Below are 18,808 nucleotides of genomic sequence, written 5' to 3' on the forward strand. Positions count from 1 at the left end.
CTCCTGTGTATTATGCCGAATTCTAGAGAGACACCTCTGGAACTCGGCATCATGGCCACTGGGCCCACCCCTGAAGTCAGCCTCAGCTGCCACAGAACGTTCTCTGTGGGCTGAGACTCACCTTGGCAGGCCACGCACGACCTCAAGAGGGCGCAGCACGCCTTTCTGCTCTCCGCTCTGGCCTCCTGGCATGTGGGCAGCCTGACAAGGCAGGCAGGCTGCTGCCCTTGGAGGGAGCCCCCACCCAGTCGGGGCTGGGGCCTGCTGGACAAATGTGCGGCCCTCCGTCCATCAGGGTGCGATGCTGGGAGGCACTGTGTCTAGGCGCCTCTCAGCTGAACTGGCAGACGTGAGCACGACCCTGGTAAACACCCCCTTACACTGGCCTTTTCTCCTTCCCTGGCTCGCTCGCCCTGTTCCTCTACTCCTGTCCCCGGGGGTCACCTCCCCAGGAAAACCACCTGTGTCCAAGTTCTCATCACAGGCTCGAAAGCAAGCCAGGATGTCAAGGTAAGACTGTATCTTCTGGAACTAGTAAAAGTGTCTGCTGGAGGCTGGAGGACACTGTTTCCTATACATCCCAACGCAAGCTCCCGCACCCAACAAATCTGTCCTGCTGTGTCACCTGTTGCCTCTCCCTCCGAAACTCCACCCCAGCACCTTCCTCTCTAGGCCTCTTTGCCTTGCCCGGGAGCGGGGACCAGGACTCCCTGGCTCCTCCGCATGGCTCACAGCCAGACACAGGGTCAGCAACAGGGTTTGAAGGCCTCGGGGCCCTGAGGGGGGTTTGAGTGCAGAAAACGAACACTCAAAACTGGCGCCTGGGCCTCATGCTCACTGACCGCCTGTCCAGCACAGGTGCTGGCGGCCACCACGCGGCAGCAGCGTGGCCTCTGTCACTCAGATGGAGGCCCTGCAACTCTCCCGCTGTCCTCAGGATGCTGGGAGGGTGGGGGGGAAGAGGAGGAGCTTCCCCCCCCCCAGGTGACAGCCACCGTGTTCCTCTCCCTGGGCAGTGACCGGAGCAGCCACCTCCTCCAGGGCTGCTGCGCCCTTCAGTACCCCTCACGGCCTGGGCAAGATGGCAGCAAGTCCCCACAGACCCCTGGCACCTGGGGCTTCCATTCCGGCAAGGCCGGGGGCGTGGCTCCAAGCTGAGTCCTGGTCCTGCTGCGGCACCAGGGACAGAGGAGGGCTCTGTTGTCCCCGCTGTGCGTGTTGGGGAAGGGGCTGCTGGGTGCGGAAGCCTTCTGATCTCGCGCTTCGTCGCGGGCAAATCCCTGAAAGCAGAAGAGACAACGACTTCTTTTTTTTTTCTTCCATATTTGGGGGGGAAACAGTCCATAAGGGCAGGGGATTCTGAAGAGACACCGTTCACGTGATCGTCGCTCAGCCTTGCGCATCTGTGTTTGGGTTTCTTCACCGGTCCAGCCCAAGAGCAGTGGGTAGGGACTTGCTTCCTAGCTGTGAGATTAAGAATGGCCAAGTGCTCCTTCTTCAAGCAAAGAGGGTGTCAGGCCCAGAAAGAAGAGCCCGCTGCAGCCTCGGCTCCCAGAAATGGCTGCTGGCCCCCGGGGACAGAGGCCGCACTTGAGTGACATACATCCCTCCTCCACTAGCACAGAGACGCCGCTCACAGATTGGAACGTGTCTGCCGTCCCTGGCTCAGGTCCCACTCGTAAAAGTGGACACATCGCCTGTTACACAGAACTCTCAGGGTTTGGTCTGGGTGCCCTGGGAGTGGCTGTTTCCCAGGTCACCCTGGGCCCCAAAGCACAGCAGCCCCCGATCCTGGGCCAGGTCCCTGAGACAATGTGCCATGTGCGTGGGCCACCAGGGCCAGGATTTTCAGGAATCAGGGGGTGCTGAGCTGGGTCAGCCCGGTCTGGCTTCACCATCTCCAAATACCAGGCGCACATGGACATACCCAATATCCCTCCCCGAGGGAGGTCACACCCCAATCCTGTTCTGGTTCATCCAGCCTGTCTCCCTTTATATCATTTGCTCTCCAGCTCACATCTGGATGATAGTAAAGGACATCAGGAAGTGAACACACATTAAAACTCTCAAGTCCTTTAAGGGGCAACAATAACGAGGACTTGACCAGATTACACTTACTTCTCCTCCTTTCTCCCTCTCCCCGTGCTCCCTCCCCCCACCCGCCCCATGGCTCTGAGGTCACTGAGGAAATGGTAAGTTCCGCTGAGTGCAGAGGCTGCACTTTTCTCGCTTCCCAGGTGGGAAAACTACAAAAGCAAACCCACCTTTGGATGACGTTGAGGATGCCCAGGGGAGGTCTACAGGGCACCCTGCCTCAGAGGAAGGGACACCAGCTAAAGCCGAGCCCAGGGTGAGTGTTTGTTTAGCAGACATGGGGTGGGGCGGGTGGGGAGGGTGGCGGCAGCCGAGCTGTGGTGTGCGCAAACAGAAGGAAGGCCAAAGCCACTTGGCGCGCCGGGAAACACCTGGCAACACTCACACAGGTAGGAATCCAGGCGCAGGGCCAGCCACGGCGGGGAGGTGGGTGCGCGTGGAAAGCCGTAGGTGCTCGTGTAGAGGCAAGGAGATAAGGCTTCCCCAGACAGCGCCACCACAACGGGGGATCATGCTGGAGCCAAGGAGGCCGAAGTGCCAGGGGCAGGGGTCACAAACTCTCCAGCGTCACAGAGGTCGGCAGAAAGGTAAGTAAGAAGTTTGGGGTCCACTGGTGAGCTCTGCCCTCTCCCAAACTCAGAGGGGCTGGAGAGAGCTCCCGATGCTTTATGAGAGTTATATGTGAAGTTTCCTGGTTTGCAAAGCAGTGGGTGGGCCAGATAAAACGTGGGGCCTGGAGTTGGCCCCCAAGGCGTTGGTTGGTGACCTTCTGGAACAGGCAACCTCTTCGATCAGCCATCGTGACATCAGGCTGAGCGATGTCACCGCTGCTTTGTGGTGCCTTCCTGAGAGATCTCGAAGGGCTATGGCCTGTCCTTGGTGCGAAGGAACACACGCAGTTCTCACGGGTGAGGGTGGTGGAGCCACGCAAAGGTTTACTTTTCACCAGGATGCAATCGACACAAACTGGATCAAGGAAACCTAAGAAAGTGGCTGAGGAGGGGAGAGCAATGGGTCCCCATGGCCTCTTAAGCAATTAGCTTTCATTCCCTGGCAGCCGTGGGATTCCAAAGGCAATTCCAGGAGTGTGATTTGGAATCAGTCCCTGAAGACACACTTAAAAGCACCGGGGCCGGGTCCTTGGCCCGGAGAAGAGCAAACCCAGTGGGAGTGGGGCAGCGTCGGGGTGGGAAAGAGCCCTGGTGTCCCTGTGCTCAGAGAGGCACAGGGTTGCTCTGTAGCAGGAGGGAATCGGCTTCTTTCGTGTGGCTCCGGGGGCCAAGCCAGCGGGTGCAAGGGGTAGAAAGACAGCTTGCCCTAAACGGCAGGGGGCTTCCTCGACATCAGAGAGGCCGGCCGGTGGAGTCAGTTGTCTTTGGAAGAAGTAAGCTCACCATCATGGGAGGCATTCAAGCACATATTAAATGGCTGCTGTTTGGGGGTGATAGGGTGGAGAGAAGGGCTGTTTGGATGAATGCGGGAGTCTCCTCTGTCCTAGAAATTTTGTGATTTACCTTATTAGCCACAGCTCATGATGTTTAATTGGTCTGCTTTATTGGGGATCTTGTTTTTGTGGGTTTTTTATTAGAAAATATGCAGAAACTTTAGAATTCTCTTTGTACTCGAGAAGTGAGACTCGGAGCTCTCAGCACAGGAACTATGACGAGTGGAAGTAACCCCCAAATCCTGGTACTTCGGCAATGAAAGTAGCAGGGAGTCCTTGGCAGTGGCTTAATTTGTGGCTGCCTGGAAGAGTTCAAGTGCAAGGCGGGCTTCTGAGAAACAGGAAGGTGAATGGGCAGATAGGACACGGGAGCCTGGAATTAATAAAAAGTCAAATGGCTGAGTCACTGAGCTAATTTCAAAGTCTGAAGGTAAAAGGAAAGGAGAAAAAAAGGAAAAAACAAAAACCTTCCAGATAATTAGAAGGTAATGAAGGCTTTGCAAAGACCCCAGGTGACCAAAACAATAAGAGAAGTCGGGGAAATGTAATTACACACTGATACGTGAGTGGTCGCAGCAGCCAGACCACCCCACCCCTGGCCTGCCCCTCACACTGGATCCCCCGCCTGGGCAGTGGCAGCCCAAACCGGGGACACAGTGAGACAGTCAGAGGGCTCCCCGTTTGCTCAGAGTGGTCTCCCGCAGTCCCCGTTCCAGTGCAGATAAGTCCACCACCCGTCACTCCCTCTGAGTCAGGACAGAGAATCTCAGAACAGATGTGAACATTGGGAATCTGTCTGCCCATTACACAGAAGGGAAAGCCGAGGCCTCAGGAGTGGACCCTGTGCTGAGTGAATTGACACAGGGAGGGCTGAGGGGTGTGAGAGTCCACGTGTGTTCTCCCTTGAGCTGGCAGGGAAAGTTCACGGGCTAAAGTCAGAGCTTCTGCCTTAGACTCACGTTCTCTGGGCTCTAAGACAGGAGTCTCTTCAACTGTAGAACTGGCTTCGGAGGAATAGCGATTTCTCCTGCCCTACATACCAAAGGTCATCTTTTTGTTGACAGGGTGAGATCTGGGGATGTCCTTAAGAACAATCAAAATCTGTGTTCGGCCCTGTTCGCAGACCCATCCAGAGAGCAGGTCCAGTCGTGGACGGTCCTGGGCCCCACAGCCCTGGAAGCTCATCCAGTTTGTCTGACTTCGAAGGACAGAGAGAGAGGCCCCACGGTTGTGTCCCAGCAGCACTGGGCAAGGCGGGGGGCGTTCGAATGTGTAAAGAACTAGAGAGAGCACGTCCATGTGCTCTTTAAGTTTTGTTTATACAGTTTCAGAATCAGAAAGTGTCGCACACTGCTCTATGAGAGTCGTCGTCACAACCAGCCCTCACTTCCCTGCCAACCTCCCTCCTCCAGCCTGCGAGGCAAGTCTCCACCCCTTCTCAGCACCCCACTCCTGGTGCCTCTAGAGCCTCCTGACCAGGTCCCCACCCCACCCCTGCACTCCACTCTGCACCCCGGCGGACAGACCCTTGAAATACAACTTTAAAGCCCTCAAGACTTTCCCACTGCATCAAGAGTGACCCCGTCCTCCTCAGTGTGGCCAGAAGGTGCCTGAAAATCAGACCACAGCCCATCTCTTCACTCCCCCCACCACAAACATCACGCCCTCTGCCAGAGCCACCCCTCACCTTGGGAGGCCTCCGAGGGGGCTTCCCACCAGGGGCCCTTTAGGGCTTTCTGAGTTAACCCACACTCTGGTAGTGACTTCAAGCGCTTGTCCATATCCATTGATAGCTTATTTGCTTCTAGACTTTTCCTCCTGCTTGTGTTTAGGTAGGGACTTCATCTGTCTTGTTTACCACTATAGTCCTGGCCCATAGAACTGTTCCTGACATATAACAGTTGCTCAGGAAATGCTTGTAGGAAGGAAGGAAAGAAGGGAGGAAGGGAGGGAGGCAGGAAGGAAGGCAGGAAGGAAGGAAAAGAAAAGAAAAACAGAAAGGATGGAGGGATGAAGTCTCTTGTATCTACAAATTCTAGCTGATTTTTAGCCTGAAGAGGGTAATAATTAAAACAAAATAGTTAACTATGGGTTTTAAGACAACAGAAGCAGCAAAGTTTGGGGGGTGGGGTTGGCAAGCCCCCAAGTCTCACCTTCCATGCAGCCAGCTATGTCACTTAGAGGGGTAGGACAGATGGGAGCTGGAGATGAGGTCGGGGGGCTGCCCGTGAGCTGATGGTCCAGGTGGAGGAGGTGAGAGTCTGCAGGTATGGTAGGGGCCCTGGGCTGATCGTCCAGGTGGAGGAGGTGAGAGTCTGCAGGTACAGGAGCGGCCCTGGGAGGCCCGGGCAGCCGCTGCCCCTTTATGAGCAGCGCTAGCGCTGGCATTGCCCCCAGGAGAACAAGATGCGATCAAAGCATTGGTGGCATGCAAACGTTTAGGCCAGAGAAGGGGATAGCATTTCTCTCCTTCAGCCCTGGAGTTCCCTGCAGCACACTGACTCAAGAAGCAGCCTGAGGTTGGCTCTTGGCACACAATCGCATGATGATAAATGGCGGGCATGGGAGGGTGGGGGCTAGTTCCAGGGACATGGGATGGCGCCGGCCTTCAGTGCTCCGGAGGGCCGGCCTCCTGCGGGTGAACACAGCCACCCGCTGAGAAATCTCTTCTAACCAAGCATGGAGGCATGCGACAGCCTACCTCGGGGGGCTCCCCACACAAGGGGGGGTGCTGAGCACCATCGGCTCCAGAGTTGGGTAAGACATGATGGGGACGGAGGCCAGGGGTCCCTGCCCAACCTCAGGTTCTGTGACGCCCAGACGAGATCCATTTCCTGCCAACGTTCGAGCGGCCTCAGCGCCATCAGGGCATGCTCAGCTCGCCAGGAAAAGTCAATTCCCTAGGGCTTTTACTTATAACTTTGTTTGCAGATAGCGAGCCTTTTCCGTCCGGCTCCTTGTCCCGATCTTTTCTGCTTGGAACAATCACATTATTTAATTTAGACGAGTGAAGTTACCTTAGATCAATTATACTTATTTTTTTTTTCTGTGTAATTTCCAAAGCTTAATATCTCCATTCGGGCCCAGCCTGGGGGCCAGGTTGTCTAGCTGAGTCCTAAGCGGTTTCAGCCCTTAATTCGATTGTACTTTTACCACAGCCTGGGCAGCAAGCATAATTCTTTTATCCCTAAGATGTCTCGTTAGCACTAATCTAATAGCACATATTAAAATATAGGTCACTGAGGTGGGCTGCCAAGTGGAGGACTTGTCATAACTTTGAAGGCTGGACAGCTGTCTCGTGCCCCCAATGGCACACCGCCCCAATCCCAGGCTTAATTCTAAAACAATCAACTCAACAAGAACAGTTTACTTTCTGCAGTTCAAGATTAGAGACTCACCCTCAAGATTAAACTCACCCTCAGATTCAAGATTAAAGAGCGGACATTTGGGGTGGGGGCGCCTTTTCTTGCCAACGTGACACAGTGGAAAAGGTCTCTGGCCTCAGGCATTTGGGGCCGTGCTCCCAACTGTGCCACCAACGTGCAAAGTGACCTGGGGGTATGGCCCTTCTTCTCTCTGACCTCAGTTTTCACACCTGCGACAGAGGAAGGTAGTGAGTTAGATCCGCCGTTTCCTAAAGTCTACTTGTCTTAGTACGTACTTGATGTTTCCTTTAAGTCCACGCACTCTTCTTAGTTACAGACGTTTGTTTTTAAAAAGGAAGCTCCAGTATCAACATGGAAAAATCTCAAGAACATTTGCGGAAAGATCCGTGCAGAACGATACCATTTGTATAAACTTTGAATTAGGCACAAAACGATACTTTCTATTGTTTAGACAGGCGAGATGGGGCTATGCCACAGGGGTCAAGGCAATGGTTTCTTTCGGGGTGGCGGGGGGCGGGTGGAGTTGACTGGGAGGGGCTACGAGGGAGACTTCTGGGGGGCTGATCATTTTTTTAATGGTCTTGATGGTGATTATATTGTATTCTTGCACATCTGTGTGTGTGTTACACCTCACAGACACCCACAGACACACAATAGAAGATGATTTTAGGAACACAGCATGAATACATGTTTGGGAATAATCAGCAGGACGGTGCCTGGCCCAGGGAGGTAGGGGGGAGAGAAATATAATGGGGGAGAAGTATCCAGGGACATCAACCATATTTCTAGTGTTTTTGTGTCTTAAGCCAGCTAGTTGCTTGTTACGGGATTTGGCTATATTTTTATATGTCTGAAATATTTCATCATGTTTAAATCAGAAAGTTAAAAGGAATCGATCATGAAAAAGCCTTTATGTCACTACCAGAAATCGAAAACCAATGCCACATGTCATAAATAGACAGGAAGTGTAAAAATAAATGCAAGGAGAAGAAAACGCAGTTATTCAAATGTACTTGGACCGCAGGTTGAAGACTCCGCCCCCAAGCCCGGCTTCCCTCTGCTGAAACGGGGATCAGTCAGTAAGGGAGAGGCATTCCGAGCATGGTAGACCAGACTGAGACTTGCTCCTTCAATAATCAGGGTCAAAAGGACATGGCAATGGGGTCATGCTTCCTCCCTATATGACTCAAAGCCACTTAAATCAGAGCTTGTGTGGTCTTCAATGACTGGCCATCTCATCGACCTGCTCTCTGGCTCCACTTCAGGAAAGGAAGGCGAGGCCCCTCTAAGATCTGGCCATCCTGGCTTCTGTGTGGCTTGAGGGTAGGGAGAGGTCTTATGCAGAGTGGGGTGCGTGAGAGAGAGACAAAAAAGGGAGAGGGATTGTGTTTAGCAAAATCATTAGCAATTGTTAGCATAATTTGGAAAGGCTGGTGGGCGGGTTGGGAGGAGAGCCTGGGAGAGGGCAGAACTCCAGCTCTGGGGAGAAAGGGCCAGAGCAGCTGGTGGCTAGAAACAGACAATGCTGGGGTTCAGAAATGCGTCAGCCACGACCTCCAGGATCCCAGCCCCCAAAAGTGAGGGGCCCTCCTGGGAACGAGGAGCTAGAGAGCCAAGGAGGAAGCTGAGGAGGTGAGGAGGATGAAGAGGGTAGGGACCAAATAGGGAGCCACCAAGCCACTGGGGCAGAACAGCAGTTAAGACGTGTGCCCTGGAGCAGCCTAGGTCTGGGTTCAGATCCTACCCTCTGTCCCACCCTAGCCATGTGACCTCAGAGGCACTGAATCACGTTCAGCATTAATTCTTCGGTCTGTAACAGGGCCATAATAATAGTGAGTATTGTGTGGCATAACACTTAGCGCGATTCCTGGAACCAGTAAATGCTGGATGAATGGAAGGACTGCCAAGCAGGCCGCAGCTGTCTATGGCGTGTTTAGTAGTATGTGCCAAACACCGCCAAAGCCTTTCGCAGTCACGGCACACATTGGTGCCTTACAGCAGCCCCAGCGAGTGGATACTGTGATGAGCCCCACTGTACAGAAGAGAAAACTGAGGCACCCATCAGCCCAAGACAACACAGCTGGTAAGGGACATGGCCAGGAGTTGAAGCCCAAAGTAGTCAGTATGAATGCTGAGTGCCACTGCCTGCTCATCCCCTAAGGGAGGCCAAGGGGTCAGGTCACCTAAGAAATGAGAAGGGGAGGGTGATGGTGCTTACCACTGACAGGGCAGAAGACCCCTGTCCTGGGTCCTGCTCCTTAGTTCCCCCCCCCCCCGCCAGGCCCCTAAGACACTGCTCCTCATCCCTCACACCTGCTCTGCGAGGTGTGTGGCTGCTCCTGGTACCTCTACGACTTGTCCCTGGACAGTGAGCCCCGAGCTGCTTTTCCCCTTTCCGTGCCTAGGGGGCTCCCATTCACGCCTCCCAGGGAACAGACGCGAGTGGCCCTGCACTTTTCGCTGTTTGCTAAGGGCAGTCAGTGGAGCAAAGGGAAGAAATACCGGTCCAGGGAGAAAAGAAGGCGCTGGGGTGGGGCAAACCAAGAGTAAATTGCCGGGGCCGCGCTCCCCCTGAGGCTGTGGTTGGGAAACGTCAAGCCACTGGGATTGGTTTATCTAAACAGAAATTAAACACGCCGCAAATACGCAAATTCCTGGTTCTCGCGGGGAATCTGCATTTCTGGGGTGGGGCCCAGGAGTCTCAACTTGCAGTGTGCTAGAACGGCGTGGGCGTGGGAAAGACGATGAGGCAAAGGGTCTCTAGGAAGAAGCAGCGACCTTTGAGGACACCACTTTAACTGTCATCCCAGAGGCTTGATAAATGCAACCCTTCCCACTGTGTTACCAAAGTCTTTCCCAATGATTAGCTACATTTGTATATTATCCCCATTTTACAGGTGGGAACACCGAGGCTTAGGAGCCAAAGGCCACCTGGTGGGCAAATGGTGAAGTCAGGTTTCAAAAACACTTTTTTTTTTTTTAAACTCTTCAGGCCACAGTCGTAATTGTCATACCAACCAATGCCGGTTATTTCACCCCAGGCTTGGAATTTGAAGTCAGATAAACCTCAGTGAAAATTCTGGAGAAGTTCCTGCCTCCCACAGACATAGGGAAATTCAACTTTTTGAAGCCACCGGAAGAAGTAACACATGCACTGTCCCTAAGAGCTTTACCTGCATTTATTTACTTAATCCTCCCAATGAGTCTATGACGTAGGCACTGTTGGCTTCATCGTCCCTCCCATTGTACAGAGGAGGAAACCAAGCAGGAGAAGTGGCCAAGATTCCACAGCTAGGCAGAGGTGGAAGTCAGATAAAAATTCCGGCCAAGTGGCTCCTAAGTCCTTGTGTTTGGTCCTGACCCAAGTCTGCCTCCCCAGGCTGCAGAAAAAGCTGGTCGCAGTCAGTTTCCCAGGAAGAGGCATCAGCGGGACAGAGAGATCGGAGGGAAGGGGGTGGGAAGGGGGTGGGGAGAATCACTGGGGCTCATGCGTGTTACTGGCAAAGCCACTGGGAAGTGTTTCTTGAGGAAGAAGAGGAGAGAGCCCAGGGACTAGCGGGCAGGCATGTGAAGGGATTCTGAGACGGATTCTAGGCAAGCACCTGCCAATCCCCTAAAACTATATTTAAGAGGCTGTGCACAGTTAAGGAGACAAGCACATGGGGATATGTACTGTGTTCCCGGATGGGCGGAAGACTGAATGCTGTAAAAACGTCAGTTCTCCCCAAATTGATCTGTAGATTCAAAGCAATCGCAGTTGGCATCCCAAAGGGATTTCTTCATGGAGCTCAGCGAGCCGCCTCTGAAATGTGTAGGAAAGAACATCACCAAGACATTTCCAAAGAAAAAGCGCTACAGCGTCTTCCCTAGCAGATAGGAGATAGGAAAACACATCCGAAAGCAATGTTTGCTTGCTTTCCCAGCGCTGGTGAGATATAACTGACTAATAAAAATGTATGTGTTTAAAGTGATGATTTGATACATCATCTCGTACATACATTGTGACCATATACACTGTGATAGGATGACCATGATTGAGTTGATTAACCCATCTCTCACCTCGCAAAGTCACCTTCGTGCGCATGGGGCGACAATGGCTAAGCTCTACTCGGTTAGCAGCGTCTGAATGCACAGTACAGCTCTGTCAACTACAGTCGCCAGGCTGTACCTTAGACCCTAGAACGTGCTCATCTCATAGCCAACAGTTGGTGCCTAGAAAGTAACGTCAATTGTCACAGACAAACAGGCCGACGGAGCAGACGGACGAGCTCAGAAACAAACGCAACTGTACAAGGAGACTTGAACTACAGCTCACTCCGTCGTCATGGATGGATCCCCAGGATGTGACACGGAGCCGAAAAAGTCACAGGACAATACCAGTAGTGTGATTCCTTTCACATACAGTGCGAGGGGCAAAACCGAACAATCTACTGTTAGGAATACACTCACAGGCGCTAATGCTGTAAAGAGAAGCCAAACAATGAACAGTTGCTAAACTCAGAATAGTGGTTACCGTGCAGTGGGGCAGGGGGTGAAAGGATGTGCTGAGGGTGGGCATTCGGGTCTCCTGGGGGATGGGACACGATCTGTCTCTTATTCTGGGGAAGGGGTTCTTGGGCGTCCATGTCACTAATGGTATGAAAACTGTCCATGCATGTTTTATACACTCTTTCTTCTGCGTGGTAAATTTTACACTGAATTTAAAGGTGCTGGGAGTATGTGAGCATTTCTGGGAGGGTCTATGTTTCTTCCAATTCTCTAAGGAGTGCCTGGTTCTCTCCCAGAGTGCTCCCGGACATGGCGCTTCCCGAGGTCCCATCCTGCTCAGATCCTCCAGCCTCTTTCCCGGAGAGGGATGGGAACCAGGGGTCAGTCCCTGTCTCCATAACTCACATGACCCCCTGAAGGCCACAGGGTGTACTTGGAGACTAACGCAGAGATGGGAGAGTGTCCGCCTTCCCTCCAGGAGCCTGAGGCCCTTTGTCTGGAACACCTCCCTTCTCTCTCCTCCCCCAGCTCCTCTTCGGACACACCTTCCACCTGCCTTTCTGCTTCCTGTGCTCCATCCGCATCCCACTGACAGACGTGGTCCTCGCCCCAAAGCCCGGAAGCAGCACAGAGGAGTCTGGACCTGGGGTACTAACTCCCAGCCCAGTGCCCTTCCCGCCACCCCGCCTGCCACTCCTCTTCTCTTCTCCCTGGTCCCTGCCTCGTCCTCTATCCCACGGGGCCTGAAAGGCTTGGCTAGGCCTGCATTGGCTCGACCCCAAAGGGATACCTTTGCTCCTGTTGTGAGAAAGAGGAATCCAGGTCGGCTACAAGGTTTTTATCCTGAGGAGCAGGAGGGGAGATGCCATTACCTGGAAGGAGGCAGGAGGAGCCTCAGATGTGTGGGCAGATCAGAGGTCAGGTCAAGAAGTCTACTTGGGACTTGATGAGTCCCAGGTGCCTTGCATGAGCCAGGGGGAGATGTCCAGTCTGTAGCTGGATCCAGGCAGCGGATGTAAATGTGAACATCAATGATGGACAGAAGCTTTTTAAGGCCAGTGTCTGACCTTTTGGCTCCAAGTTCAGGCCTATCCAATGACCCCATCTCATTCAGAATAAAACCTGAAGTCCCTCCATGGCTGATAGGGATGAAGGAGTAATGAGACACAAGCCCAGCCAAGCCTGGGGACTTCATGGGATGGCAGTCGGTTGGGGCAGGAGCTCAGTGGAGGAAGTCAAAGGGCAGGGTCACATCTGAGTGGGTTGGAAGGCCAGACAGCATTAGTGGGATGTGGCCCAAGGAGACTAGTTTCAGCTTATGGGGGTCATTTATTGAGGAGACTTTTACACTGTTTGTAAACATTGTATCATTTATAACAATGACCCCCAGGGCAGGTCAGTTGCAAGGACATAGACGTCTATTGTCCCCTGATCCAAAAAACAAACAAACAAGCAAATGAAAACTAGAAAAAGAAAGAAGAAAAAGGAAGGAAACAAATTACAAGCAAACCTCTCCTCCTCTCTGGCCTTAGTGCCGCAACCAGTGCAGGCTCTGAGCGCATCCTCAGGGCGCTTCCAGAACATAGCCCCTTGGGTTCCGAATGTGCTCCAGCCTGGCCTTTGTGTGTCAGGGACTTGGCAGCTGCGGAGAAAGGGCCGGAGCTGGACAGAGAGCTCCAGCCATTGCCTTGTGCCCATGGGCTGTGTCACCACGTGCCATGGTAAGTGGAAGTGACGCCACCCCAGAGATCACATTAGCTCCGATAATGCTCCAGTCGCCTGCCCACCCGCCTGCCCTCAGGCCACCTAGAGGGGCAGGATGCAGGGCACAGAGAGAAGCCACATGGCCCCGTGGCTCTCAGACCAGAGGTGGAGAGGGATGCCTTCCCCTGAGCCCCACCCCAGCTGGGCATCCTCACCACTGTTCCCCTGGAGTCTCTGAAGCGACAGGGTGGGACTCTCAGGACCTGCTGATTGGCCCCCTGATGTGTGCATGTGTGTGTCCTGGGGAGGGGGACACTTCCTCCATCCCTGTGTCCTGCCTACACCCCACGTCATTGCCATCCGCTGTTCCTGCCAATGAAGACCCAGCCCCATCAGCTTCCTACTGCCAGTCCCTGTGCTGGAAGCCCTTGTTGGTGACGGGAGTGTGCTGGGCCCACCTCCAGGCAGGCTGGAAATGCTGGCAGGTAGGCACCCTGGGAGCAGGCCTCAGGATTAAATACCCCAGCTCTCTTGCCCAGGAATACGACAACCAAGGCTCGGTTTATGTTGTCTCCCAGAGGTCCCCAGGAAGGCTGAACACCAGCTGCCCACAGCTGGAACCGCTCCTTAATGTCCCCTCTACTGGTTTTCTCCTCTTTCCTGCCAAACGCCCCCACCCATCCACCAGGGCTGCCAGGGGCCGCCTCCTAAATCAACAACTTAAATTCAATTTGTTTCAGGTTCTGCTTCTGGAGGAATCCAATATAAACGCCTTTATCCAAAGGCACCAAAGCCAACCAACAATCGAGATCTCTTCTAGTGCTGTTTTGTGTATATTTCTGGAGCACGAGCTATGTAACAGGATATATCAGGCACTGTTTTGTGCCGGTGGGGAAGTCACACAGATAGCTATTGGACAAATATACAAAGCTGTACAAAGGAGTTTACTGTATTGTGGGAGGTGGCTATCAGGGAGGGCTTTACAGTGGCGGTGACATCTAAAGTTTTGAAGGATGCATAGGAGTTCTCCAGGTAGACAAGAGGAAGATGAAAACAGCATGTTAAAAAATCCAGAGGTGCAAAAAGGCACAAAATGTCCAGGGAACTATTAGCAGTTGAGTATCTCCCATGTTGCTAGAGAATAAAGCATATTTTGGAGATTATAGAGGGTTTGTAGAAAGCATGGGGAAAGAATTAAAGTAGCCAGCGTTGTGGTTAAATAGGCAGGCAGAATCTTGTCTGAACTGTTGACGGTGTTTCGATATTATCTTGGAAAGATTAGAGGACTCCAAGAAATTTGGGGTTATCCTTTTCTGATTGCGTATGTATCGAATGCTCATTGTCAAAAGGTTGGCCGATAAAGAGAAGTATAAAGAGGAAAATAAAATTACTTCAAACCCAGGATTTAATGAAATCACATGGATGTGTCGCTGTGTCTCAGAGGAGTTTTAGGCAGGAAGAGTGAGGTGATCAGACTTGAGTGGTGGGTGGAAAGAGCTCTGGCCGCAGGCGCATATCAAGCGGCTGGAAAAGGTCCTGGCTGTGGATGTCCAGCTGGGGGACTGTGAAAGGTGGCGGGGTCTTCTGAGGGGATGCAGGGGATGCGGTCCCAGTGGGAGAGCGGGGGCTTCGCAGGGAGCTCAGAGGTGGGAGTTGCAGGGCCAGCTGGATGGGGCTGGGTGTAGAGAGAGGAGGAGGACCCGATCACCAGAGAGCTTCTGAGTGCCCCCCCCATGAACTGGTGGAGGGGACAGGGGCAGGGAGCCAAGAGACCTGGGTTCTCTCCCCACTGTTGCTGCTTCCAACCTGGGGAACTTCAAACAGGTCCCTTGGATCCTCAGATCTGAAAAATGAAATATGTTCACATTCCAGCTTTGCTCTCAGGCAAACCCTTAGTGGAAGAAGATAACAACCTGTGGCCCCAGGCTCTCCGGAAACCTCTGCTCATTCCTTCCCCTGACCTTCTGCCTCCTCCCATCACCAGCTCCCAGGAGAGACCCCTCACCTTCCTCTCTGCATCCTTCGCAGAGGACGTTTGTCATCCTGGTCCCTCTGGGGAAGAGTGCTCTAAACCCCCCTCCCTGGAGGCCTATTAATTCATTCATTTTACCCACTAATTGATGCCCTAGTACGTCTGAGGTGCTGGGAATACAGCACAGGACAAAGTCCCTGCCTTCCTGGAGCTCGTATGTCATCCGAGGGGAGACATGTACTAAACAAGCAAACACAAACGGGGGCAGTGAGGTCATGAAGGGAATAAAATAGGGTGATGTGTTAGCGAGTGGGGGCTTATTTGAGATCAGGCAGAGGGAAGAGCATGCATAAAGGTCCTGGGGTGGGTTTGCACTTGGAGCGTTTAAAGGTAGGCAGCCCTGGGCTTGCGGAAACTCCTGCCCATCCAATATGAGTGTCGCCACCTCTGGGAAGCCTTCTTGGATTGCCACCTCACTCCTTGCTCGCTGACTCAGCCCCGCCTACTTTCCATACCCCCGTGTCCACAACCCACCCTCACCGCACTGGCTCAAGATTGACTCCTTCCACACCGAACTCTTCGGTGGCAGGAACTGTCATCTCCACAGCCCCACTAGCCAGCGAGGTTGGCTCCGGAATCTAGGAGGTGGTCAGCATCTGTCTGATGAATGAATAAATGAACCTGCAGATAAACGTGTGTGAGCGTGTGTGCGTGAATGAATACCAGGTCTAAATGGCTCCCTCCTTTACGTTTAAACGCCGCCTTCTCAAATTCCCTGACCCAACAGCAACCCCCTCTCCCCCCACGCAGCCCTCCCCCACCCCCAACCGTGCTCTGCTCCCCCCACACAGTGCAGACCACCTTCTCACATAGCAGAGCATGTATGTATGTATTCATATGTTTCGTGTTCCCCCTCCTCTCGCCCTGAAGGGATGTGAACTCCATCGTGTCAGGAAGTTTTGAGTAAGTCGCTCACTCAGGGAGCCCCAGAGCCCAGGACGGTGCCTGGAACGCAGCCGGCCCGCACGGGAACGAATGAGTGGAGGGGTGAATGAACGAGTGAACAGATAACTGAATACTAGTTCTCAGCCTCGCACCAGGGGTCACAACCTCCGATGCCTTGCCAGCCTGCCCAGTGCAAACAGAGAAGAGTGAGGGCTGGGCTGGGCCCTTTCCACCCGGGGCCAGCCAAACAAAACCCACCCAGCCGCCTGCCAGCCTCACTTCGCCGTCCCAGGAACGGAGCGGAAACGTTCCGCTAGTTGATGGAGAAACTCTAGCAGGGTAGTTTAAGACGCCTGCGGCGGGTGGCAGAGCTGGTATAGAACCGGGTCATTCGCTGTCTCGTCTGTCCCCGGCCCCTCTCAGAGGCGACCCAGGCCCTAGTTCTGGGAATCCCGTTCTCTTGCCGTGGTTGGAAGTCAGAGCCTGGTGCCCCAAGGGTTTCGGCTGGTACCTCCGTGCGCTCTGGAAAGGGAATGCGTGCCCGGTCCCGCGAGTCGCTGGGAGTGGGGCTCCCGCCACCTCCGGAGCCCGCGCCGCGCTCCCGCCCCTGCCCATTCCCGGCTGCTGTCACTCTCCATTAGTGCTAACAGGCTCCAGACGGAGCGGGCCCGGCGCTGCGTTAATGCAATCGGCGCGTTACCTGGGGCGCAGGCTACATTACCAGCCCGGCCCAGGTCCGGCGCGGCCAGAACCAACCAACCGGCGCCCCGCCGGCCACCCCTTGCCTCCAGCACTCCTCGGGGTGCGCCCGGACGCCGCGCGGCGGAACTTGGCCCCAGCCCGCGCCCCACAGTCTAGCCAGGCGAGGCGGGTCCCGAGCTGGCAGGGCGCACGGCATCCGGGATCCCGTTGCTGCCGGACACGTGAGTGCGCCCTGCGTGCGGGACCCGGCTAGATGGGCCGGGGAGACCCAGGCTGGGGCGCGCAGAGAGTGCTAGCGAGTTTGGCGTGCAGAGGCGTACGTGTCCGGGGAGGATGCTGGGGCTGTTGGGGGAGAGGGCAGCCGGCTGCACCGGACTGGTCACCGCCCTGGGAAGCCCCTGCCTCGGCGTTCCAAACCCCGTCACTTGGGACTGCGAGGGAGCGGCCAAATGAGGGAAGGGCTGCCAGGTCCCAAGCCCGACCTACAGGGCGGGCAGGAGCGGTCTCCGCCTCTAAGTTCCGCCTCTAAGTTCGGCGCGCCACTACCTCTGTTTCCAAATTGTTCCAACAGACGCGCGCTCTTTACTGGGAACTCTGCGTCCGCTCTGCGCGCGCTGACTGAGGTATTCCCGGCGTTCTCGGGAGGTCTGGAGAGGTGCAACCGGGGCGGAATGACCCAGTGACCACATCTTTTCCTTCTATCCAAACAGAGCCTCGGCGTGCTCCCAGTACCGCTGCCGTCCCTCCCGCCAGCCGCACCCATGCTTCTGGCGCGGATGAACCGGCAGGTGCAGCCGGAGAACAGCGGGACGGACTCCGAGGCTGAGCAGCCCCTGCCAGCGCGCAAAGCTGCCGAGCTGTTGGTAGTGAAAGAGCGCAATGGTGTCCAGTGCCTCCTGGCGCCCCGGGGTAGCAACGAGCAGCCCCGGGAGACCTGGGGCAAGAAGATTGACTTCCTGCTCTCGGTGGTCGGCTTCGCGGTGGACCTGGCCAACGTGTGGCGCTTCCCTTACCTCTGCTACAAGAACGGAGGCGGTGAGCCCCCTGATGGGCTAGGGGTTTGGACTTGGGAGGCTACCTGTCGGCAGCAGTGGCTGGCAGAGGTGATGGGATACACACGGAGAAGAGGAAGCACACGGGCAAGTCTGGGGAGCAGGAAGGACAGGGCTCACGGAAAAGGCATCCGGCTCCCCGGTGGAAGAGGGAAATTGAGGCATGAATGTGGACAGTGAGGGGGTGCACGGATGGAAGGAGGGAAAACGGCACGAGGGTGGGTGAGGACCCCTGACTTTGGATGGTCCACAGGAAGGGAGGCTGAGATTTGGAGAGCTCTGGAAGGGGCGTCAAAAGTGCACAGGAGGTGATAAGCAGGTACACCGTGTCCCTAGGTCCAGCACTACCAAGCTTGAGAGAAGCCTTGGGTTTCCCGAAGGCACTTGGGAAGTCCTGCACTCTCAGGACAGAAGCACACAAAGAGAAGCTAGTTCAGAGAGAACTCCACTCGCAGCTGGAGTTGTGCTGGAGCGGCCAGAGTGCACGCCCTGGGAGGGCTTGACCAGTAGATCCCAGGAGTTGGCCTGGTTCTGGAGACAGGAGGCCTGGGTGATTGGGACAGAGCTTCCTGGGGTCCTGGCCACGTGGCAGGGTAGAGGGGCCTGGAAATACCAGCCAGGCTCTCTCCACCCCTCCTTGCTGGGTGACATTACCTACCTGCCCTGGGGTGGGAGCCTAGGGGCCAACTGCAGCAGAACCAGGTGTCAGAGCCTGGGGGAAGCAGGATACTGGATTCTGTGGCCCTAGCTCCTTCCCCAGGGCCTTTGCTCCTGGGTGCGCAAACCTTCTCCATGGCCCTGCCCCTCTTACTAGGATGAACTAAGGGGTGCCCTGTGGAGTGCCCAGCAAAGAATAACCTAGAGGCAGAAGTTGGTGAGGGGGGCGCCACTCTGGAAACCTCTCTATCCACTGGACCCTCCTGCCTGGCAGGGGCTTTGGCTCAGGACTTCAGGGGGTCAGAGGGAGTCAGGGAGAGGGTTTGGGACTGGGAGTCAGGGCCTGGGACCCAGCTCTTTGCTT

General features: G+C 54.8%; 1 protein-coding gene across 4 annotated transcripts in view; it reads left to right on the forward strand.

The window, feature by feature from the left end:
• The first annotated feature begins 2,425 nt into the window (after positions 1–2,425).
• Positions 2,426–18,808, forward strand: part of SLC6A2 (solute carrier family 6 member 2) — a 54,528-nt gene continuing 38,145 nt past the window's right edge. For 2 of the 4 annotated variants that reach the window (XM_053915287.1, XM_053915290.1), the window contains exons 1-2: positions 2,426–2,483; positions 17,446–17,770. In XM_053915287.1, coding sequence (XP_053771262.1) covers positions 17,497–17,770 — 274 coding nt within the window. In that variant the 5' untranslated portion in view covers positions 2,426–2,483; positions 17,446–17,496. The other 2 variants (XM_053915288.2, XM_053915292.1) reach the window with 2 other exon arrangements.

This window comes from Desmodus rotundus, chromosome 12 (assembly GCF_022682495.2).
Source record: "Desmodus rotundus isolate HL8 chromosome 12, HLdesRot8A.1, whole genome shotgun sequence".
NCBI lineage: Eukaryota > Metazoa > Chordata > Mammalia > Chiroptera > Phyllostomidae > Desmodus > Desmodus rotundus.